We start from the raw sequence: 27039 nt of genomic DNA, 5'->3' as shown, positions 1-27039 counted from the left end.
CTCTTTAAAAAATCTAAATTTTTAAGAATATATAAAAATTTTCTTCTACATGATTTTCAATGCCAAAAAGATTTTAGCAATCACTTGGCTTAATTTGACATTTATTTTTATTAAAAAATTGTTATTACAAAAAATAATAAGATAGAGAATATCTGAACAATTAATTATTATCCTCTTTAAAAAATCTAAATTTTTAAGAATATATAAAAATTTTCTACATGATTTACAATGCCCAAAAGACTTTAACAATCACTTGGCTTCATTTGACATTTATTTTTATTTAAAAAATTTTATTAAAAAATTGTTATTACAAAAAATAATAAGATAGAGAATATCTGAACAATTAATTATTATCCTCTTTAAAAAAATCTAAATTTTTAAGAATATATAAAAATTTTCTACATGATTTACAATACTCAAAAGACTTTAACAATCACTTGGCTTCATTTGACATTTATTTTTATTTAAAAAATTTATCGAAAAATGTTTATTACAAAAAATAAAAGATAGAGAATATCTGAAAAATTAATATCCTAATTATTATCCTTTTTAAAAAAATCTAAATTTTTAAGAATATATAAAAATTTTCTTCTACACGATTTTCACTGACAAAAAGACTTTAACCATCACTTGGCTTCATTTGACATTTATTTTTATTAAAAAATGTTTATTATAAAAAACAATAAGACAGAGAATATCTGAAACATTAATTATATTATTCTCTTTAAAAAGATCTAAATTAAAAAAAAAAAACGCGAAACTTTGTAAAAAATAAAAAATGAAAGCCGCGGGAAAAAATAAAATGCATCGCAAGTAAAGTGAACGCATCAATTTACAATGCTGTTGCGTGCAGCGCGAATGTTGCATTTACGAGGTTGTGACGCGAGGAAAGGTTCAACGTTACGCGCACGTGGAGTGCGCGTACGGTCGGAGCTGCGTGGGCATTATCGATTGTCACGCGTGCCGACGCGACGCCGCCAGCTGTGTCGGCCCACCGGGTTCGCGTGGTTCGCCATCGGGCCGGGGACGCCGGAGAAAAGCAGGGAAAACTCGCAATAAAGCGCAGTTGTACTTGTCACACTCGAGCGCGCGCCTGAACGCAAGAGCGCGGAATTATCAATGCGCGCGTTCTACTTATTGTCGCGCATAAAAAATTGCGCGCTATGCAGAAACGAGAGGCGCGCGCGCGCGGTCTTTTCCTTTTTCGCTTCTCGCGAGAAAAGAGAAAAAGAAGCCGGGAGAGTGTTTCTGTGTCTCGAAGAGAGCACGTTAGATCATTAAAATGTATACTCCTTTTTTTTCAAGTTTGCTTGTTTTGTTTTATAATTTGTGAAACTCATTTTCCAAACCACTGTTGAATTTGTGCTAAACAAATATTGTATTAATAATTTAACATAAAAAATGCAGTTTCAAGTAATTTCTAATAAATTTTGGGTAAAATTGACATAGCTTTAAAATGTAAAAATTAACAAAAAAATTTTACATTTTATTATCCCCAGTTATTAAAATAAAATCAACATATTTTCCTGTAAATTTTAATAGACAAATTTTGTCACTAATAATACGGAACATATTTATTATGTGAAACTAAAAATGGATGCATATTCTGTGTTTTTCAATTGTTATAATTCAATTAAACACAACAGTAATATATTAAATTGACAGATGAATGTGACAGAAAAATTTTAACGGGACCTTTTTTAACAAAAGAAAACAAATTTTCCAACTGTGAAGAGAAAGAAAAAGAGAAATTGTACTGATATTAATTATCTTAAAATATCCTTTTGAACATATTCTCTATTTTCTGCTTCCCTACATATTTATCTATTTTAAGATTGCACTTCTCTTTTGTATAAAAACTTTGCCATTAACCATTTATCGATCTTATATAACTCATATTTTCAACACAATTTTTTCCTAACGTATTATAAATTGCTTCCTATATATTTTTCTACATAAATTCTTACATTATATATACATTTTTTCCAAGATATATATATATATAACCCATATTATTGACGGAAGGGTAAAAAAGCTCTCTCTTGCAAAGGTTGCATGTCACGATCGTGTTTTATAATTAATCAACTAACAGCCGGAAAAATACGCATCTCTCGATATTTGCAAAATGTAAATTTCCTCAACGCGAGATATAACGCAATGGATAATTCTCTCCCTGACGTAATCATAATGGAATTAATTCTTCTAAGAAAGGAGAAAAGACAAACAAAGTCATTAGAGTTATAACTCAGACCTGTGTTATTACACCAAATTTCACGCGATGAGTAGCACGTTCTCGCAACAACTGCCTCGCTTTTCGCAATATTTACGACTTCAGAAAAGACAAAGGAATTTGCCACTACTTGCTTTTCTTACCGAAAAAATCACGCCTCGTTCACGTTTACTGGTCTCACGCTTGAATCATTCAGATTCTTGAAACGATAGGCGATTTTTTAAAGTACAAGAAAGCAGAGAGCCTTAATTGGGCGTAACATCGCAATTACAGATATACACTTAATTTATAGCATTTAAGACATATTAATTTAAGGCAGAGAATATTAATTTACTACTGCTCAAATTTAATTAAATATCACAAGCTTTTATTTAACTTAAATGATGACTTTTCCTAAATAAAAAAAAACATATTTAAGTGATTCGGATAGATATATTTAATAAAAATAATTTAATAAAAATAAAAAAAATAGATAAAAATTTAATAAAAAATTTTCCAGAATTACTGCTCAAATTTAATTAAATATCACAAGCTTTTATTTAACTTAAATGGTAACTTTTCCTAAATAAAAAAACATATTTAAGTGATTCGGATAGATATATTTAATAAAAATATTTTAATAAAAATATTTAATAAAATAATTTAATAAAAATAAAAAAGAAATAAAAATTTAATAAAAAATTTTGCAGAATTTCGAGAGAAAGAGCGCGATAAAGGTTTTGAGTTTCGCCGCGAACTTTCCACATTCCTAGCTGTCATTTATGAAGAATACTAAAAACGGTTTTCTCCCGCCTGTACTCTTCATTACGGTGATGCTGACCATAATTTCATATTTACACTTAATCATTTGCATGGCGCGCGCCACGTGTGCGTGACGATGCCGCGAGGCCGCCTAATTTATCACGCGGGAATCACATATACCAACGACCGAATTCCTTTCATTCATGCGCTTTCACCCGCCGCTCAAGACGCGTCTCTCAGATTTAAGATATTTTTCTATTTTCTTTAATTTTTTTTTTTATAAAGTGTTATGCATAAAAAAGAGAGTGAAACGAAAAAGGTGAAAATAATAATTGGCTCTGATTTTTTAATTGCCGTTAATCAATTTAATTTGACAATTTAGCCGGCTATTAGATTCATTCACAAGTTTATGCATATTTATTATCTATATTAAATATATCTGTAGTTTATTTTAGATAGCATAAAAATTTCTATTAAGATGGTAATAAAATAAGAAATATATTTAGACTAATAATAGGGATATATCCTATGGAAAATTACTAAAATTAATTAGCTGTCATTTTTAGACACATGAGAGCAGAAAAAGTAAAGTTGATGCAGAAAATAATCGGAAATATTTTTATTATTTAAAAAAAATTGATAAAAATGTCAAGTATCAACAATCCTAATTTTCGATGCGCAAATTAAAATGGAAAGAGGAACAAAGCCTTTTTCGGAACACTTTTGAGATGCCAATCACCATAGGAAATAAAATTAATTACAAACGTTTATTAAATGATAAAAAATATCTCCTATTGTTATTTAGTCCATATGTACATAAAATCGTCAATCATCAATTAAAAATTATTTTATTTTGTTTATTCTTTATATTTAAAAATGAGAGCTGATTAGTTTCTCGTGAAATACTCCATATTTATCAAGGGAACACCGAAAAAATTGTATACTTAGCGCCAAGAGAATTCTCTTAATTTAAGAAATTTCTCTAAATTTTAGTATATTTTTTTCTGAAAATAAGAATAAATTAAGAATATTATCTTAAATTAAGAGGATCCTCTCGGCGCTATTTTTCGGTGAAGAAAAAATTAAATATATTTTTAATCGCGTGATTTGCTTGAAAAATTCTTCAGAAGTAAACATGAATTTATAGATTGATTTTAATCACAATCAAATGAAATTATATGCCAATTATAATCGCTCGTATCATTTTACGATCCTATCATATAACGAGATTGCTGTAGCATACTCGATGGTTGTATCAAAGCTGTATCAAAAGTCGCACACTTTCTCTCTCTCTCATTGTGATTTACAGATTCTCCATCGAGTCTTTCTATTAACGTGGGAAAGTTTATGGGAATTTTCAAATGTAGAAATTATTTATAAAATTTCAATATCTATAAATAAAGAATAAAATAAAAATCTCAATGTATGTCATGTAAACAGGAACTCACAATAGCCCTACTTAGAACATTCTCTCATTTATTAATTAATTTATTATTTATTTTATTATTTATCGATTAATTTATTATTTATTAATTAATATTTATTTTATTAATAAATAATAAAATAAATCACATTGATTTATTAATAAATATTTTAAATATCTGTCACGTAATTAATTTTAGAACAATAATAGATGGTATAAAAAAAAGAGAAAGAATCCTCAAAAAAATATAATAAAATGTCGAAAAAAGAGATGACTTACCCGACGTGAGAGACATCGCCTGCTGCGATCTCCTGGACCGCGAGTTGTCCCGCTTTCCGGCGGCCGATTGCGAACCGGAAACTTGAAGACCCGGCGCGCTGACGGCGCGTTTGGGCCCGATCGCGCCGGGCCCTACGTTGCTGTTCCTGGCGAAGCCAGGGTGGCCGATACCGGGCGGACTTGACGCTGCTGTGCTGCGGCAGGAAGTGGTAGACGCTGTGGGCCTTGTGCATCGGCGACGCGGACGACGACGTCGACGACATCGTCGACGTCATCGTCGTCAGACCGGTGGGCGGACCGGATCCGGCCGGCAGTCGCGGCAGAGAATTCGTAGCCGCACTGATTGCGGATTGCATGCCACGTGGGAGAGTCGTCGCTCGCGATTCCCCGCCGTATTCCAGCTCATCCTCGGTGTCCTCGTCGCCGGCCGATGCACCTGCAACGATTAATCATTTTTTTTTTAATTAATTTTGTATTAAAATTAATTTTTTTTAATATAATTTTTGTAGACTTTATTATTATCTTAAGATTAATTTCAATTATATTTATTTTCTCAACAAATATATTCGTCATACAGCCTGCTATTATTATTATTATTATCTTGTTGATTTATTATTTTATGATGTGCTTAAATATATCTATATGTATGAAAATTGGATTATTTGTACTCAATTATTATATATTATTTTTAATTGTAATTAGAAGATTTGATAATTATTTTTTATATTTTTCAAGATTAATTTCGAATGAACAAGTTAACAAATCTTTAAATTCGATAAATATTTACTAATATTCATTTTCATATTGAATTCTTTAATTTATTATTCGTATGACGATATCAATGTTATTTGTGAATATAATGAGTGCAATTAAATGATTAAGTGCTCCACAATTCTCGTCTTTTTTTATACAATATCATATTTATAAATATGTATTAAAATTCTTACAGATTTGAACAATTTAATTAATCTTGCGCTTATAATGAGTTTTGAAATGTTTTCCTTATCGATTCATGCTCTATAATTCTCAATAATGAAATGCAATCTAATAATTTGACATATTATGACAGCAAATAACTCGTGAAATATTTGAACAATATATTAATATTGCTACTTTTTTCAATGTTATCTTTTTTTTATAATTTTACTATTTATGTAAGATGCAAATATAATGAGCGCAGACATTTTATGCAACTTTTGAAAGACAAATGACTTGTATAAAATTTGCATAATATTCTAGACAGAATTTAAGTCATAAGAATTATATTTGCGATATTTAATATATGCAATTGTACATCGATATATTTATTTTTATTAAAAAATATATTTTTATTAATGTACAAAATATTTATTCATAAGTATTACGCGTTCCTAAATTTTTATTCATTCGTGACTACGAAGAGAAGTTCTAACAAAAGGGAAAAAAAAAATTATTAAACGCGTCACAATTTTTATCTTCCTTTTATAGACGTATCAAAATTATATTGCCGATTTAAATCATTTAATTAATTTCTTACAATAAGTTTTGCATTGAAATGTTTTCCTCATCGATTCGTGCTTTAAAATTCTCCATAATGAGACATAATTCAACAGTTTGACATATCGATAAAATTCGAGCAATATCTAATTAATACTTTCGTTTACTTTATTTCAGCGTTATTTCCTTTAAATAATTTTTTTATATGTATATAGCACGCAAACTCATTTTTATCTATCGTGATACAACTAACTAAAAACAGAATCGCGTGCAGCATAAAATACACAATGCGCAGTGTACCCTTTACGCTTCTTAGCCCCGACTTAATTTACCAATACAAGTATAATTAAATTAAATTAGTCGGCGGCGCGCCCTCGTGCACACACTTATTTATTTATTCCACATAAAATATATATATCGCCATTATCGGAAGTGATCTGACCATAACGTGGCCAGTGGCGTAATTGCGGAAAAGGAATGTGTGCTCGGACGAGGGTCTGCGGCGAGGCAAAATCGAGCTGTAATGCCAATTACCGTCGTTTCCGCGATGTAATACAACCTGCGGGAGCATCTCGCATTCATTCACTTGCTCACACATACACCTGTATATATACAGGGTGTCTGACATAAAATGTCACACGGAAAGTATGCAAGTAGATCTTGTTATTTAAGGACGATTTTTCCTCGGCAGAAATGTTGAGGCACCGATAAAGCGATTGAAAATAAAGGGTTTTTCGCAAACCTTCGGGAAATAAATGTTAAGAAAATTGTTTATTCGTTCAGAACTGGAAAAATTATTTAATTATTACTGTATTTTTTTTTTGCATATTTTTTAAAGAAAATACATCTTCGTGTAAAAATATAGAAAAATTATTATTTTTATGCAAAAATTGCTTGTAATTTTAAATTTAATATTTTTATTTTATTAGAATTTTTTATTTTATAAGCATTTTTCCATTTTATTTCTAACATTATTTTATATACTAACATTTCCTATGTATAACTCCATGTTCAGTGGAATATTTTCAATCTTGAAAATATATAAGAATATATTTCACATGAAATTACATATAATCTGTAATATTCTATACGAGTATTGCTGGGTCGAAAAAAAAATCCAGCATCATCATGTAATTTCACACAAATATTTTTTTTTCAGTGTAAAGTTTACTTTAATAAAATTTCAATTTCAGATTTAGTTATAAAGATACATGATGGCAAAAAATAATGGTCTCCCTCGACATTTTTACCGAGGAAAAATCGTCTTCAAATAACGAGATCTTGTATATTTTCGGTGCGCAGTGATAAAAATTTGTGAATGAAGATAATTTTGTTTCAAATATATCTACATAAAAGATAAAATTATATGGCGATTCATCTAGATAACTTTCAGGTAATATTATTTTTAAACGTATACTTATATAAACACATATTGTAAGTTTTATCGTTCACTTTTTTTTAAGATGCAGATATAGATAATACATATTTTTATTATCTACATAAAGATGAGATGACGCAAAAATATTATCTAGATGATCATCGACATAATTTTCTTTAGATAACAACAAACCCTGTCGGCGCGACACTCGATATCAGACACCCTGTATATAAATACACGTAGCTAGATGGTCACGCATGAGCTCACCTGACTCTCCTCTGGTATTGGCATCAGGAACGGAGGATCTCCTCCGGTTGCTCCAGATCCTCTCTTCAACGGAGCCACCGACGGTTCCGCTATTTCCGCCGCCACTTCCGCCGCCGATCGAGCCGCAGCTTCTCACCCTGTCCAGCTGCTCCCTGGAGAAGCTCTTCGGGTTGAACAAGAGGTCGCCGGCGCTGCGTCGTTTCGCGGCCAGAGCACTCGCACTCGCACTAGCACTTCCACCACCGGCACCACCAGCACTTACGTCACCGGAACACGCCAACAGGCTCAATTTCGTCCTGGAATCGGCGGCCATCAGGGCCGACTCGAAACTACCTCGCCAGGAAAATCTCTCGTAATCACTGGCCTCTCGTTCCTCGCCTTCCTGGCAGATTCCGGCGGAGGCCGCCGGCTGACTGTTGATCAGCAGCAAAGGATCGTGGGACTTGGACCTGGGTAGCTGCAGATGCGCCGACGAGGGTGTATTCGCGGAATCGGAGGTCGAATCGTCGTCCTCGGTGGTGGACGTCGAAGACGGGGTCCGATGATGCTGGGAGTACCGTCTCCAGGTGGTGGAGTGATGATGCGCGGCGGGACCACCTTCCGAGACCTCGTGCATCAGCGCTACCAACCTGCTACCAATGTGGTGCATCACTTTGGCGATCAACGGCGGGCTGCTGTGCGGCGTGGAGTTGGCGTCCGAGCTCACGCCGTCGCCCGCCATCTTCGTGAAGCTCTGGACCAGCTTCTGGTAGACGAACGCGGTGTCTCTGCCCAGGCAGGGCGCGTTTTGCATCGCGGTACCAGAGCGCGGGCCTTTATCCTTGTCCGAGAGCGTCACGTCGCCGTTGTTGCCGCCACTTCCGGTCCCGCCGGATGTCGTGTCGAACTTGCTGATGATCTGCTGACAGCTCTGCGAGATCTGCTCCTGCAGAGCCGATCTACGCCCGCTGGCGGCGCCCTCAAGGTCGGAGCTGGTGTAATCCGAGCTGTCATATGAGTCCGACCACGTGTCTTCCGAGCTGAGGTACTCCACAATCTCTCGCACCTGCTCGTCGCGTATCCCCGGGACCGTCTTCATCAGTCGCGTGAGCTCGTTCTCGAAGTAGACCAGCTGCGGCGGTTTCGTGCGATTATTCTGCGCGTAGAGACGCGCCTTCGAAGCGTAACCGGGAAGTCGCGGACTCGGAGCGGGAGAGACTCCGCTGGAGTTCGCGACGCTCTGACCCGGTGGCGCCTGTCCGTTCGAATTGGCGACCATGGTCTTGAAGAACTGCCGCATCTTCGACATCATGAGATTCGTCTCCTCGTCGCTGGACCAGTTGTTGAAGCTGTCCTTGCGCGACAGCGAAGCGTTCGCCAGATGCGGCAGACTCGCATGGTTCACCGGATGCTTCGCCACGTTTCTCTCCGCGTTGGCGGCACCACCTTCGTCTACGGAACTCCGATTCGAGTTCTGAGAGTGCTCCGAGATCTTGTTGAGCAAGCGATCCTTGCCGACTTCCTGCTCCAGCTCCATCCCGCAGGTCTGGCTCTCGTCCGGTAGCTTCTGATGCTGAAGAAGATCGTCGCAGCTGCCGACGAAGCCCGAGTCCCGCGATTGCTGCTTCGATCGCTGCCCGTCGCTCGAGTTCACGGTAACCGAGCTCCTCGAAGAGTCCATCTGCGAAGACGAGGCCGTGTTCAACGTGTTACTGCTATTCGTGAGGGTAGACGGCGAGGAAGACGAGGATAGAATGGATTCCGGCTGCGGAGTTTTCGCTCTGTCCGAGTCCTCGGAGTTCATCGCCTCGTTGTCGTTCTCCATCACGATCTCGTTCATCAGCATCATTTCCCTACTGGGTTCCGGCGTCTTGTTCCGATCATCCGGGACACGTGGACTCTGAGTTCCCAGATTCCGCGGCTTCTTCTTCTTCCGCTTCACCGTGTCGAACTGACCGTCTGTGCCGAAGACCGCGGTTTGTCCGTCGTCGGTGCCGTCGGTCTCCGTGGAGGAACCTTCGGACTGAGTCTCCTGCGCGTCCTGATTGAGACTCAGATCCTGGAGGGAATTTTGCGAGCTCAAGTTCTGCGAGGTCTGCGTGAGCGCCAGCAAATTATCCAAAGAGGAACTGTGAGATCTGCCGGTGCCTCTCGCGCGTACCAATTTTTTTCTCCTCTGCGCTTCCGGACTGGGTCTACCTTCGGAGTCGCTGCCCACGGAACCGTCGGAATCTCTTCTGTCCTGATCGAACCCGAGGAACTCGGATAAATAATATTTCTCCAACCTGGAAGAATTCAAGAAACCGTCACTGGTGTTCGATCTATCCTGATTCTGACCGTTGGCTTCATCTTGACCCAGCGATTCCAGACCCTCGGAGTAGATCGACGAGGTCTCTGACAGGCTGTCGACCTCGCGCGAGCCCATGCTGGAATTATTCCCATCGCCTCCTAACCCGAAAAAGAAATACTTCTCCAACTCCGACGCGGAAGGCGGTCTCGGCTTCTTCGAGGGACTTCCCGCGGTCAAACTCGGCTCCGTCTCACTTTCCTCGCAGGATTCCTCGACGATGGTGTGCAGAGTAAAATCGATCGCTTGCCTGCGATAGCCTCTGAGCTCCTCCTCGCGATCCCCAAAATTGTTAGCTTCGTCCTCCGAGCTCTCCTCCGTGGCAGTGGTCGCGCCCGGCTCGTCCTCGTCGTGGGACACCTCCTCCACCCAGGAGTCATCGTCGGCCAGACCCTCCTCGAGGATGATGACCCCGCCGGCGCTGGACGTCTCATCGCTGGACTGTGACGAGGCGCGCGTTCGCGCACTCTCGCGACAATCCTTATTGGACACGTCATCTTGGCTCTCCTGCCGGCAACCGTAGGACTTTGGCACGTTCTTCGACGCGGACACGTCGTCACTTTCACTGGCACTGCCGACACTCAAGCCGCTGTCCGCCTCGAGCTCCGCCGATTGATGCCCCACGACCGCCGCCAGCTTCTTCACCATCAAAGGCACCTTTCGCGGAGCGTTCTTGCGCTGAGGCTGCGGCTCGCTCGCCGCTTCCAGCGCCAGCTGAAAGTAACTGGCCAGGCCGCCTTGGCTCCCGACCGAATGGATCTCATCCAATGGTTGCAGGAGCGTCGTAGTGTCCGACGTGACGACGCTCACCGGCTGGTACGAGGCTTCCTGGGTAATCATCACGAGGCTCCTGTACTTGTTGTTGTTGTTGTTGCCGCCGCTGTTGTTGTTGTTGACGTTGTGAATGTTATTGCTGTTGTTGTGCTGGGCTGGGTCTCTCGCAAGATCCTTCGCCGACGTTGGACCGACGTCAGCTGGAAATCCATTCTCCTGCCGAGTGCACGGGCGTCGCTCGACTGAGCGAAACCGTGTCGCGTCTCCTTCCTCGGCGCTCTCACCACCACCACCACCACCGCTATCACTGTTACCATCACTATTTCCTCCCACCTGAACGACAATCTCGCCTCTCACCGTGCCGTCATGCGCAGTGTTGATCTTGCCGCCCGCGCCACCTTGTTCCTCCGAGCTCCTCGACGTCTCCTGAATCCTGCTGCTGGTTATTGCGTCGCCCACGTCGACTCCTACCTGTTCCGTCGGGTCGTTGTCTCTGGTCCCGCCATCTTGACGACGACACGTAACGGAACGATAACCCTCGTCGTCGTCGTCGTCGTCGTCTTCAGCATCGTCTTCAGCATTGTCTTCAGCATTCTCCTCAGCATCGCCATCATCCTTATCGATCGTTGTCTTTATCGAGTCGCTCGAAACTCGCTCGTCGATCGACTTCTCGAACTGAACGCTCCGTTTCGCGCCACTCTTCAGCATCGTCGGGCTTCCTTTGCCATCGCGATTACTGGGAAGACGCGAGCTATTTTCTTGGTCGATTTGATGATCGAATAACTTGCCGTTGCTGTAGTTGAAGAAGGATTCGACCTGGGTCACCTCGTACTCGTGAAGCTCGTCGCTGCTGATCTCGTTGCTGGTGCAGCTGTCGTTCGACGTGTCGATAATGACGTCGCCGTTCGAACAATTCGCCTCCGATAAACGTAGCTTCTTATCTCCCAGTCTCGCGCAATCGTTCGTTGCGATCAATCTCGCAATCTGTTCGACGTCGTAAGCTCGAGATTTTTCTTGACGATTCCTCGATTCCTCGAGAACTGACATTTCGGAGGAAACTCCGGAGATTTCGAGGGAATCCGGAACGATAGTCGGATCCCAGACGTCGCTGTCGGATGACCTTGACTCGATCGGTCCCGTGTCTGTCTTCGAGATGTTTACAGGTGAATCGATACTGTCGGGATCGAGCATTCTGATGGACTTCAATTCGATTCGATTATCGGAGCATTCGTTATCGTCGGCTAAATACATTTCCTCAGGGATCGATCGACGCTGTAGTAGGAGAGGAAGTTGCTTATCGCTGTTATCAGTACCGTTCTTCTTGCTACGATTTTTCCGCTTGTTCGCCAAATCAGCGACAGATTCATCCAGCCTCCTGGACTCTCTCAATTCATTCTCGCTCACTTCCGATTTACCGTCCACGAGAACGTCCTCGCTTAGCAGCCTCACGTGTTGCAGCACCACCGGCTCCTGTTCGGGAATCGCGCTGACGCGTTTCAAGGTCACGCCGCCTTCGGCCGCGAAATCCGAATCGTCCTCCGCGTTATCCTCGATGTCGTTGTCGCTGGTGAGCGAATCGTCGTTCACCACAAACACCTTGGAGAACCTGTGCGGCGAGCTCGAGTCCTCTTCAAGGTCGCTGCTGTCAGCCGACGATCTTCCGGACGAGCTGCCCGAGTCCTCTCGCGAATGCTGATACATCCCGCTTCTCTCGAAGGACGACGACAAGGAGTCCTCGCAGGCTGCCTCCTCGTTGCCTTCTTCAACCTCCTCGTCATCCCTTTTGCATTCCTCTTTCAAGCTCTTCGCCTCTTCCAATCTACTCTTCACGATGGAACAATCGGATTTATTCTTCTCCTCTTTCCTGAGGACCTCCTCGGTCCTCGACACGATTTTCGCTTCGTCTCTCACGTCCTGGGAAGCTTCAGGGTTCGCCGACGTCTCGGTTATCGGCCCGTACAGCCTTGGGGTCATCATCTGCTCCGGTGGATGGAAGGTGCAGGTCGTCGGGTCGAAGGTGCCGGCGAGCCGAGGGTCCAGACGCGCGCCATGTAACGGCTGGTTGAAACGAGGGTGCCAGGCGAACCAGGGTGCAGCCGGGTCGCCGCGTAACCTCAGGGTTCCCGACTCGGCGTGGCTCGACTCGCCGCGGCTTATCATCGATGACGCGGCCGCCGCGAAGTCGCCGGTCCACAGGGCGGCCGGTACCGGCACGGGATACGGGACCGGGACCGGGATCGGCACCGGCACCGGGAGCACGTTCGCGCTTCGGGAGCCGCCACAAGCCTGGATAGAACGAGGATGATCTCTGTATATCTCGGATAGCTCTTTTTTATTTTTTTTTTCAATTTTAGCCATGTATTTTTGTACGTGAGAACTTGCGTTTCTCTCATTTATTTTATTTATATTAATAAATTTATTTATTTTATTTATTGATAAATTTATCGAGATAAATAGTAATTTTAATATAAAAAAATAAAATTATTTATTATTAATATATGAATTATTATTATTACATTGAGAGAATTTTCTCTTAAAATTTACCCTGAACGAATGTATAATCGTGGGATAATATGGTGTTGGAAGAATTTTATAAGAGTTTCTCTGATTAATATTTACCACAATAAAAAATATTTAGATCTAGCTATTATAATGTTCAATTTTAGAAAAACAAAACTGTTTTATTGTTCTGATCTTGTATATTTACATTTTAAGATGATTTCGTTCCAATTGATTAATCTGATAAGTTTGATGATTAGATGATTATACTAAAGAACTTTAGACTCGGTTGCTTCCATACACGGTGAGAATTTTCTCTTATTAGAATTTACCCTGAAAATCATGGGACAAAATGATATTCGAAGAATTTTGTAAGAGTTTCTCTGATTAATATTTGCCATTTATGATTTCAGGGTAAATTCTAAAAGAGAAAATTCTCTCTAATTCTAATTATTTTCTAATTTCTTATTTTTTATATTATCTTTATGTATTTTTCATACATTTTATTTTTCTCTTATTAAATAAATAATAAATTAATTTTTATTTTTAATTAAACGTAGAGAAAAATTTTTAAACGATGCAAATGTGATAAATTGTGCTGATAAAACATATATATCATGTATTCATTAAACAATAAATAAGCTGTATTTAATCTCTCGCATTTGACATTTCTCGTAAAGACATTTGTAACACCATTTTGACATTATTAGAATAAGTACTTACCATTTAAAAATTTATTAATATGTAAAATAAAAATCATGTATTTTCTATTGAGCTTCTTCTATTATTACAAATTGTGTCGGCGATAAAGAAGTATGTATGAAAAAAGCTGCATTTAATTTCTCGCGTTTGACATTTCTCATAAAGGCTCATTTATGTGACATTTCAACATTATTGAAATACAGTGCAATTTGTAAATCTAAAATTAAAATCTTTTGTTTCCCACTAAAATTGTTCTACTTGTACAAGCTGTCAACACAGAAATGGGTCAGCAATTTAAAAGTGATGACAATTTGTCAGCTTTGCGCTTATCGATCAACATAATCAGCATGAGGCGTCATTCGATATACGAAGAGAGACTGCAGAGCACAGTTTATCGACAAAGTGTGACCGTGAATTCCGCATAGCTGCCATGTGCGACTCTCTTCGCTAGTAGAACGTGAATGATTAATTTAGTTGTAGCAATGTATTTGTCAAACGGATGCACAGCGGCACTCAGTCGCGGTCACATAAATTGTGTTCATATCCATGAAAATTCTTTTCATCGCATTGTAATATCCTTCTCCTCGATTTATTTATAAAACTGTTTCGCGAATATTTATTTTTTGAAATTTATTTTTATTAGAAAATCAATCGAATAAAATTATCAGTCAAGTGACATTTAATCAGTTCAAATAATTGAAGATAGGAGAGACTATGTGCAAAACGCTAATAGAAATTATAAATCATATGTCCAATATAAATAAATACATATATTATTGTGCAGAATCTGCACGCAATAAATATTTAAAATTTCAATAAATTTTTTTAGCTGAGAAAAAATACTATATCGAAAGATTACGATTTGAAATTGGATTTTTAATTTTATATTCGAATAAATAAAAATATGCCTCAATTTCTGTATCAATTGAATATTTTAACTTTTTCAAGCATATCATACACGTATTTATATATTTATAAAATTTATAATATTATAAAATTTTTTCGCAAATAGATGCAGCAAAAATTTACATTTTTAAATTTATTTCATTAAAAATAAATTTTAAATTAGTCAAATAAAATCTCACTTATCAATCAAATAAAAATTTATTATAAACAGTGTTGTGCTTAGATGATTTTAAAATTAGCTAGATAAAGATGAAATAAAAATATATGTAAATAATTGTTTTAAATATATCTATATAAAATAGAAAAATTATATATGACAATTCATCTAGAAAATCTCCAGATAATATTATATTTTTAACACTGTTCATGTAAACACAATTATAAAAAAATATAAATTATAAAAGGAATATAAAAATATATTCATATTTTTATTTATAAATTATTATCGCTTACTGCTTAAACTTTATTACCTAAGTATCTTTATGTGCTATGACTAAACCAAATTATCTGAACATTATTCTAGAAAATTTAATAAAGATAACACTTTTTTCTAAGATGCAGCTATGGATAAAACATATGTGTATTTTTATTATTTACATAAAGATAAGATGATGCAAAATTTCATCTAGATGATCTATAATTTTATTTAAATCACAATAAACACTGCTTATAATATATATTTAATAATTTAAAAAAAATATATATATATATTTATAATTAAAAAAAAATTACACTCACCTGGCAGGCGGCGGAGCCACGTCCCGGACAGCAACTCCAGACGTCCTGGCCGACGTTGATGACGTCCGCTGGGACGGTGACGGTCGGCGTCGTCGGCAGCGGCAGAGAACCGCTCTCGAAGTAGTCCCAGTCGCAGTCCTCGAGCGACTGCGCGTGATGATGATGATGATGATGATGATGATGATGGCCGCCGTTGCGCGGCAGCCCGTTCAGGTAGGACGAGCTCGAGCAGCTGCTGTCGGCGTCGTCCTCCTCTCGACCGGACGACGAGTCCGAGCTGATGAACACGAGCCTCCTGTAGTCGACCGCGGATGCTGCCTGCTCCGGACCGAGCGGATTGGGACTGCGCTGTCGACCTCCGCGGCCGATCAGGTTCAACGTCTGCAGGCTCTGCAGGTCCTCGCTGGCGCAACAGGACGATCTCGCGTGCGACCTTCCGCGTCGTCGCGAACCTTTTGCGACAATCGTGAACAATTCGTTAATTCTTAGCTTGTTGTTTCTATGTCGGGCTGATTCAGAGATAAAGCGATAAGATCGTAGAGACGGAGAGATAAAAGACGGGGTCCTCTGATAAGTTCTATTTATTAACATGCTGGTAGCCGCTTATCGGTTTCATCGATTTAGCACCAGGAATTTATAGCTTCAAAATAATACAATTCTTCGGCTCTTGTAATTCATCAAAAATGCCAATAAAATAGAGAGAGTCCACAGTTGTTGGAGAAAAATATACATATGTCGGGATCAAACATTGTTTTAAAAATACACTTAAGTTTATTATGTGGATTCGCAAAAAAACATCAGGAAAATGCAAAAAATATAACAATTCTTCAGCTCTTGTATTTAATAAAAGTGCCAATAAAATAGAGAGAGAGAGAGTCCAAAGTTGTTAAAGAAAAATATGCATATGTCATCGAGATCAAAAAATTGTTTTAAAAATGCACATAAGCTTATTATGTGGATTCGCAAAAAAAGATCAGGAAAATGCAAAAAATATAACAATTCTTCAGCTCTTGTATTTAATAAAAATGCCAATAAAATAGAGAGAGAGAGAGAGTCCAAAGTTGTTAAGAAAAATATACATATGTCATCGAGATCAAAAAATTGTTTTAAAAATGCACATAAGCTTATTATGTGGATTCGCAAGAAAAGGCCAGGAAAATGCAAAAAATATAACAATTCTTCAGCTCTTGTATTTAATAAAAATGCCAATAAAATAGAAAGAGTCCAAAGTTGTTAAAGAAAAATATGCATATGTCGAGATCAAAAAATTGTTTAAAAAATGCACATAAGCTTATTATGTGAATTTGCAAGAAAAGGTCAGGAAAATGCAAAAAATATAACAATTCTTCAGCTCTTGTATTTAATAAAAATGCCAATAAAATAGAAAGAGTCCAAAGTTGTTAAAGAAAAATATGCATATGTCGAGATCAAAAAATTGTTTTAAAAATGCACATAAACTTATTATGTGGATTCGCAAAAAAAGTTAAAAAAAATGCAAAAATAATGCATAGCAATCTAATGAAGAGAAACGTCATAGCGATACCTCCGGGCTGAGAATGCGACTGCACTTTAACAGAGAGAGCATCCTCTGCGGAGTCTCATTTATAAGCAAGAAGCGGCGAACAAATTACGATGCAATTAGAAGGGAACATGCGCAAAACTGTGCGCTAATGTTTTCTCCCAACTCGAGGAACTCTAACTTCTGAATGTTACGACCATGTAAATTTTGCTTACGATGCTAACGAACTGGTGGTGAATTCCAAATTCTGATGATTACAAATTCATGATACGACTGCGCGCTGATTCATTAATTTTCTAAAATCAATTACATTAGTTAATTGCCAAAAAACTGATGATTAAAGCATTATTCTGCTTAAAATTTGTTAGCAATAAATAAATATTTATTTATTGATTTAATAAGTAAATTTTTAATAATAAATATATTTATTAATAAATATACTTATAATTAATATATTTATAAATATATTTATTAATAAATATATTTATTATTAAATAATAAAATATATTAATAAATTTATTAATAAATTATATATATATATATATACATAATTATATATACATATTATATATATTAAAGGTATCTATTACACTTATCAAAATTTAATTCAATTTTATTTGTATTAAATTATGACGTTATTGAAAGATGCAGTAATGCTATATAAATGTCAAATATTTAATTTACAAAGCGAAATGTTTTTTTTTTTTCAATTCTCTGCTTATTTTAATAAAAAAGGCGATGTAATGCGTTTTTTAAAGAGGTCAAAAACCTTACATTATACATATATCGTATGCTAATATAGTAATGATACGAAAGTAGTATGATAATGAACGACGTAATAATGCATCATGCACGAGCGCGAGACTTTTGTACTTTGTTACTTCGACATACGCATACATATGCGTTACTGGTACGTAGGAGGATTGAATTTATATCTATTGTGCGCTCCGAAACAATGCAATTTTATATATATATTGCGCTGGCGGAACGGCGTGGCGTTTAAATCTCTGCCTGGTCACGTTGCTTCGTCTTGAGATCTTGAGATTCTGTGTGTATGTCTGCCTCTCCTCGTGTCTTTTCTACTGTATGCAATTATGCGCGCGTAGATGAATCACATACATACTTCGCGCAAGAGCGATTCCGACTGCCTCAAACAACAAACGGAATACGAAACAATCGTAGCATTTTTTTTCATAAAAATTCGCGAGAGATCCTTGCAAAAATATTTATTTAAAAAATCCGTTCTTTTACATTTTCTCGATAAAAGAGATAAATCTTTCATTTCTTCGCCCCTATATAAGGATTTTACGCTGGGATCAAATATCGAAATTAATATTATATTAATTTATGATTTTTTAATTAATTTTTATATTTTATATTTTATTATAATATTATGTATATAATATATATATAATATATATATATATAATATCCATATCTATATATATATATATATATCTATATATATATATTATATATAACCATATATATTATTATCATATATTCTCTAATCTATTATTCTCACCCCATCTATTTCTTATTCTATCTCTCTTTATATTTCTTCTATATATATAAAACAGATTTTCTATTTTATTAACTTTTTAATTATATTTAATTCCATGATTAATTAATTAATTAATTATTTAAATTTTTCCTCGAACGATCAGCTGATCCTTTCGAGAGATCTCGCGATTTTTCCTCGCTGTTATGATTAAATTCTCGTTTTCAGAGCTCGTTTATGCAGCAAGGTGCTTCTTGCGCTGATAGGAGAGATAAGAAAGAAACGGGACACGGTCAGGTGTCGCGAGGCGGCTCGTCGTGAATGGCGGCATGTAAAGGAGCATGGGAGAGGGCACAGAATCGGGGAAACCCGCTCCGTTGGCGCGCTTTTATGCCCGCTTTTTACGCGCCGCTGAATTACCTGGTCAATGGCACGAGGGCGGCCCGTCGTCTCTGTCCGCGTGTGTCTGTTTCCCCTTTCCCCGTTATCACTAACCAGGCCTTCTTGCACGGAAAAAATTAAGCATTTGCTCTCCTTTAGAATAAACACTGGAATTTATTTGCATATTAAATACAAAAAAATAAAAATTAAGAATTAATTTAAAAAATAATTAAATAAAATTAGAAATTTATTTGAAAAATAATAAAAGAAAATTAAGAATTAATTTAAAAAATAATTAAATAAAATTAAAAATTTATTTGAAAAATAATGAAATAAAATTAAGAATTAATTTAAAAAATAATTAAATAAAATTAAACATTTATTTTAAAAATAATGAAATAAAATTAAGAATTAATTTAAAAAATAATTAAATAATTAATTTTAAAAAATTAAGAAATAACAAAAAAATTTAATAATGCTCCTCTCTGGAAAAAATCCTGCGGACCGCTTTTTGATTATTCTCATGAATGATCCGCTCGAAAAAGAGATTGCGAGAGAAAGCGACAAGAGGAAGGAAAGAGGAAGGAGAGATGGACCGGAAGAAAGAGGGATTGGCTGAATAGAACGCATTTGAAATGCGAAATAACGGAAGTCGCGAATCTGGGGCTTAATCCGATAAGAATCGAGAGATTTGAGAATGAGGTAAATTCATAATTTTTTTCAGAATTATCTGAAGTCTGTGCAATTATATTTGTCGCTATCTATATTTGATTGGTTACGGATATTTTTGTGAATAAGCATGTGCTCTCTTAAAAAGAAAGTATCAAATAATTAATGTCTTACATGTACCTTTTAATTTAATATTGTATACATTTAAGCGACTTGTGCACGCTTTCTTTTGCATGAAATACGTTTATATTTATATTTTTCCTCATAACTTGAATATGAAGATTATTTTAAAATTTATATTTTATTCATGAATCCCTTCAATTTATCTCATTTAATTCATAAACGTTGTGATAGAAAGTGTATATTTAATTCATTGCTTAAAACACTTGAGATTTTAAACCATGAAGGCTCTTTAAATATACAAAAATACAGATGAGTTGAATAAATAATTTTATCTCTGTTTTTTTTTTAATATTTAATATTTTAAAAACTAAGAAAATCAAATTAACTCACTCAAATCAAAAGATTCGAAAAAAAATAAAATCAGGAATATATTGTATATGAAACTAATTTGCCACAGCGTCAGATTTAAATTTATGCAGAAAAAAATTTGTCGCAAAATTTCCAAGCAATAATGCTTCTTGCAATAAACAGATCGACGTCAAACACATCACAGAAAAAGTCCTTGAATTTTCGCGAAAGCTTCGCAAAATGTCACGTCGATGTCTGACATTATCTTATGTTATCTGTCAATGTCCCGAAATAAAACGAACAACAATACAAAAACTCGTTGTAAATTTTACCTCAGATTTTCACCAACATCAGCCTTTTTACTTCTGTCCTTGACATGTCGATGGTTGTTATCGTAAGAAGATACATATAATATCCAAAAATAACTGCACGATCACAAATTTTTATACTTCAACAATTTTTCTGAAATATTTTTCACAAAGAAACTGAAAAAATTTAAAACACAAGAGAGAGAATTTTTCAAGAAAAGGCTTATTTATCACGAAGACACGTATGTTAATATATTATTCCGAAGAGACCAAGGGGTGCTTTGATCACAAAAAGCTTTTTGGCGACGTTCTTATTTCAGAACAAAATATGCACATTGCATGAGAAAATTGCACTCTTTTTGAAATAATTTTCTCCGACATATAAAAAAATTCACTTATACGTTATTAAAAAAATATATATATCTTCTCAATTTTTCATATCTCGTTTGCCGTATAATTATTTAAAAATATTCCTCTTACAGGCGATTCACGAGAGGATTCGAAATGCGCTCAACTGTCACTTTGAAACGTCAAAAAAATAAAATAATTTTCTCTGACATAAAAAAATTCACTTATACACATTAACAAAAAAATGTATGTATATCTTCTCAATTTTTCATATCTCGTTTGCCGTATAATTACTTAAAAATATTCCCCTTACAGGCGATTCACGAGAGGATTCGAAATGCGCTCAACTGTCACTTTGAAACGTCAAAAAAATAAAATAATTTTCTCTGACATAAAAAAATTCACTCTTATACACTTTAACAAAAAAAAATAATGTATCTTCTCAATTTTTCATATCTCGTTTGCCGTATAATTATTTAAAAATATTCTCCTTACAGGCGATTCACGAGAGAATTCGAAATGCGCTCAACTGTCACTTTGAAACGTCAAAAAAATAAAATAATTTTCTCCGACATAAAAAAATTCACTTATACACTTTAACAAAAAAAATAATGTATCTTCTCAATTTTTCATATCTCGTTTGCCGTATAATTATTTAAAAATATTTCCCTTACATGCGATTCACGAGAGGATTCGAAATGCGCTCAACTGTCACTTTGAAACGTCAAAAAAATAAAATAATTTTCTCTGACATAAAAAAATTCACTTATACACTTTAACAAAAAAAATATATGTATCTTCTCAATTTTTCATATCTCGTTTGCCGTATAATTATTTAAAAATATTTCCCTTAGAGGCGATTCGCGAGAGGATTCGAACTGTCACTTTGAAACATCAAAAAAATGGGAAAAATTGGGTTTACCTCGACTCGTTTCCTGCGTTCGCGGAATAAAGACGGTCGCCGCACCAAGGCGAAGAAGGCAAAGTGAGCGATTCGCGTGGGCTACCGCCGCTAAACTGAGAGCGTCTACGTCGAGGGGGCACACCTGAGTCTCCCTGTGCGCGCGGCGTCGGTCACTACCTTACTACGGTGTCTATAGTACCTGGGCGCTATAGTGCATCGCGCTATACTGGGTGATCTGTCTCTTTAACGACCCTTTTCTTTATGTAATCCCATTTCAATTTTTTTACTACAAAAATTTTGACAGATTCACCGCTCGAACGAGGCAAGACGTGTTTAAAAAGTCCGAACGAAAACACAGTAATCGGTAAAAAATTAGGAATAAATTAATACTTGGCTATTTAATTAAAATTATGTATTGGAAAAAATATTATGTGATTATTCGATTAATCAGTAAAGTCGAAAGTTATTAAATTGCACACAGAAAAAAGGTCTCTTTATTACAATTCTTTATTTTTTACGTGCTCTTAAAAATACAGTTCACTTTTGACAGTAACTTTTTTTTCAAAGTTGTCATCTGTCAGATAAATGAATTTCAAAAATTTTAGGTTTGGTTAGTGTAATTAAAAAATTTTCGAGTTTAATTAATCGAGTAAATTTCGACTTTGATACTGATTAATCATGTTAATCGTTAATCAAAGCTAAAAATATTACTATAGGTAATCGATGATGACGAATCCCTAGTAGTTGTTATAATTTGGTCGTGCAATTATAAATTAATAAAAAAAAAGATTAATTTACATTGCATGACAAGGACAATTTTAATTTCAGATGCTTTTTATAATTGACAGATAAATTAAGTGACAAAGAGAAATAAAGAAAATCAAAATGATATTTATTATGGGTCATGACAGATTTAAAAAATTTTTTGCAACATCAGAAATTATTGGAAGAAAGAAAAATTTATGAATATACTTGAGAATGTCTTCTAACAATTTATTATGTCACTTTTAAAAATTGAATATAATATTTTAATACTTCAAAATTCAATCTTCAAGGAAGCTAAATCTTTCCAATAAAAAACTACGCACGTACATTTCAATATTTCTGTATATAAACTGTTTATGTTACTAAATAAAATATTCACCGATAAAATATTCTCTTTCTGATTAATCCGAAATATCATATCATTTTCCATCTCTTATTTTTCATACGCGTTACATATTTAATATGTGAATATAAAAATACATTTACATATTATAAAAAAATATATTTTATATTTCATGCATATATAAATATATATAATGTGCATCAATTTTAAATTCATATTTTCTCTTTAACACTTTTAATGAAAATTGCATGCAATGTGCTTAAAAAAAATCCTGGAAATACCCAAAAAATATTTCTAAATATTTCTATAAAATATTGCATATAAAAACATTTTAAAATAGTTTTAAAAATATTTCAAAATGATTAAACAACTTTTTGTGATAACATTTTTTAGAATATTTTAAAAAACTTTTAAAAATGTTCTTCTTTATCGCTCAGATAATATTTTCGTAAATTTTTGATACATATTTTTGAAATATTAGTTTCAATCTATATTGAAAAATATTTTTTAAATATGAAAAAACGGACATATAGAAACATTCTAAAAATAATTCTCAAAAATATTTTAAAAATGTTTCTAAGTGTGTCCGCTTTTTCATGTTTAAGAAATATTTTTAAGAAAAATATATAATGTGCACAAAATATTTGTCAAAGATTTGAAAAATATTTTGCGCTCTGTGGGTATAGGATTTGCATCATTTTCGGAGGATTTTTTGATAATTTGGCGCGTAATCGCGCGGATCTTCGCGTCTCCGTTTTTTTTATTCCTGAGTCACCCCGTATATTCGCGGCACAGGTGAGCGGACTATAGAGCGTCAGCAAGGGGAACGCTGTTACACTATTATTCCTATGCTGTTCCTCTGGGCCCGGCTTCGCTTCGCCTCACCTGCTACCTACCTACCGCCACGTACAGATGATTCCGTGCCAAAAGAATCATACTCGGGCGAGAACGGACAATAGAGATAAGGCGGCGCAGATAAGACTTCGTTTCGTTCGAAATCTTCGAGATTCGCGGCCTCGAGCGAATTATGCTTCAAATAAATGACGGTAACAAGGTGTCATAAATCTCGAATGCAATGACGCAAGAGAGATAACAATGAACGTTATGAATTAGCGAAAAAAAATTATGAAAGCCGTAGAACTCTGGGGAGTATGGCTACAAACTACTTCAAGTGCAGCGTGGAAAACTCAAGGTACTTAAGGTAATTTATGTACTATTGTACAATAATGCTTTCTTCTATCTATATTTCCTACAATTTTCTTAAGAGATTTTACTTTCCTCTCCCTTTCTTCTTTTATTCTTGAAAAATATTTTTCACAAAATAAATTTTAAAAAAGACATAAAAATTGTTTTAATATATTGGTTGTTAATCATTTCCCGGTGTAAAAAATGAGAAAATACATTGATAACAGAAATAAAAACAGCGTGAAAAACTTAAGATACTCAAGCTACTTTTTACCACAATAATTCTTTTATCTACATTTCCTACAATTTTTTTACCTGTTTCTCCCTTTCTTCCTTTATTCTTAAAAAATATTTTTCACAAAATAAATTAAAAAAAAATTTTTGATATTGATTGTTAATCATTTCCAGTCCATAACAGGTACAACACCACGATAATCCCGGTGTAGAAAATAAGAAAGTACATTGATAACAGAAATGTCATTGTCAGTCGGATTATGTTTTGCAGTTGCATGTTTGCAAAAAAATACACACACTTTTCTTCTTTTTTTTCTGCGCAAAATTAACGAGGGGGAAAAAAATAAAACAATCGATTCCACCAGATGTTCGATTTACGCTCGAATCGGATTACGATCGTTTCTCGATAAATTAACGTGTTCGAATCACGAAAACCAACAATAATTCGGAATATGCACTGTTTTACGCACTAATAAACGTCGAATGCATTCCTTTCACATTCCATCCGATCTTTCGCGGCAAACGAAATGCAAGATTAAGGATAATTGCTTTTCTTAATGTTTCTGCTCCATTGAAACATGATTGCGGACTCCAGAATACGCGGAGTTTCATCGAAAAGATTGCTCCAACTTCGAATCGAAGCACAAATTTTTTAATACAAAAATATATAAACAATAAAAACATGTCGGTTTAAATTTTTATTTCTCTTCGATATTCCATTAATTATTCCTCTTTCGTCAGTTGTCTTTACTTTTTGCTCGCGACGTGCTACAATTAAGATAAAATTGTATGATTTACTGTGTTTTAAACTTTCGACGTAATTTCAGTCAGATATGATTTTATTGCGATTAGCAGAACTCCCTCGAGAGCCCAATATTGAGCTTATCGTTTCACAGTTTGCGTTTTCAATTTTTATAAGTCCCGCGCGGCTCTCTCGGGGAATACTGACTGTTCTCGAACCAGGAAATTTGCCAGGGACTTCGATAATCGATAAGCTTATCGTTACGGGAGCCATATGGTGCTCTTTACATATGCATGTATGTATAGTCACGTTTATCGTACTAAATGTGCACATTTAGCACGATAAACAGTATACTAATGGAGAAGGAATATACAAGCATTAATATTAGAATTAAAGAGATTACTAGTGTTAACAAGCTTGAAAAAACAACATAAATAAATAGAATTTTGCCAAGATGAATTTTTATGTATATAGCAATCTAATCAGTATTTTAATTAATTAATTAATTATATATATTTTAAATATTAATTATATATTAATTATTTTATAAATATATTATATATTTATTATAAATATATTTTCATTAATTAATGAATTATATATATTTTAAATATTAATTATATATTAATTATTTTATAAATATATTATATATTTAATAAATATATTTTAATTAATTAATGAATTAAGCGCTTAAAAATAAATCGAATTAGAAAGACTACGCATAAAAGAAAGTTTGTTTTTGATAATTCAACGGTGAAGAAATCTTGCGTCTTCGCGGTCGATTAGGAACGATTACTAGAATTCAATAAAAATCGAGGATATGTCAGAAATTTAATTGAGACCAGCACGCGATTAAACAATTATACGCGGGCAGATAACCGCGAAAGCGAAACGATACTTGTTATTGTACATTAATTATACTGTTTGTAATTAATAATTATGCCTAGGTGCGGCTTTTACAAATATAAGAGATGCAAACAAGTAAATTAGAGAAAACAAACAGAGCCGAGACTTTTTCAATTATAAAATGTTATACTCTTATAATTAAATAGAGAGAGAGAGAGAGAGAAAAAAAGAGTGCGGTCAAAAGCTTCTAGAGAATCCCTTTCTTCATCATTTCCAATTCAACTAAAAGTTAATTATAATATAATTATATAGTAGATTAATTAATTCTTAGAAATATTATGTTGAGTCCAACAAATGTTTCCAAGAAATAAGCGATCCAAAAAATTCATTAGCAACTGATATTTAAAATTATAATATTTATTCAAACACATTTTAGTGAAAAGTTTGAATGTTCTTTTAGAGTGAATCTATCAATGTTATTTTAGAGATTACTCTACAAATCATAAACTTTTGTTTAAGCCATCGTATTTAGCTGAATTGGAGGAGCTGAAAAAAGGGGAAAAAGAATTTGGCCTTTTTAATTACGTAATTAAAAAATGAAAAGAATGAAAAAAGTTTGTTTTCTTGAATTCTATCATAAAGAAATGTAATTGTAATTACTTACCTTGAGCATCGAATTGCCGTCTTCGTCGCAGCATTGTCCTTCCCTGGGAAGGAAGCGAGCCTGTTCTATCGTGGCCGTCCTTGTTGCTCTCATCCTCGCCTGCACTCGTTGCACTGTCACGTTGCACCATCTCGTCACCGCCGATCATCGACGAAATCGCGCCGCTGCCATTACCACCGAAAAATTTCACCTTCCTGGCCAGCTCCACGTATCCGTGCAAGCCGGTCTCGCTTAATCTGTATGGAGAGAATAAAAAACAAAGCTGTAATAAATTTAATTTAATTTTTAATTTAATTAAATTTTTTTATTTAATTTAATTTTTAAATTTTAATTTAATTAAATTTTTTTATTTAATTTAATTTTTAAATTTTAATTTAATTTAATTTTTGCATCTTTAAAGAAATAATTCTTTAAAAATAA

The 27039-nt window shown here is 35.3% G+C and overlaps 1 protein-coding gene across 1 annotated transcript in view; it reads right to left on the bottom strand.

Annotated features, from left to right (window-relative positions):
• The window catches only part of LOC114944217 (uncharacterized), a 70155-nt gene that overhangs the window by 15643 nt on the left and 27473 nt on the right, over window positions 1-27039 (bottom strand). The window contains 5 exon segments of the mRNA XM_029320021.2: window positions 4674-4833; window positions 4835-5109; window positions 7795-13180; window positions 15740-16191; window positions 26620-26855. Coding sequence (XP_029175854.2) covers window positions 4674-4833; window positions 4835-5109; window positions 7795-13180; window positions 15740-16191; window positions 26620-26855 — 6509 coding nt within the window.

Source organism: Nylanderia fulva, unplaced genomic scaffold, assembly GCF_048542155.1.
Source record: "Nylanderia fulva isolate GAGA-0341 unplaced genomic scaffold, ASM4854215v1 Scaffold20, whole genome shotgun sequence".
Classification (NCBI taxonomy): domain Eukaryota; kingdom Metazoa; phylum Arthropoda; class Insecta; order Hymenoptera; family Formicidae; genus Nylanderia; species Nylanderia fulva.
This window is presented reverse-complemented; position numbering and strand designations above follow the sequence as displayed.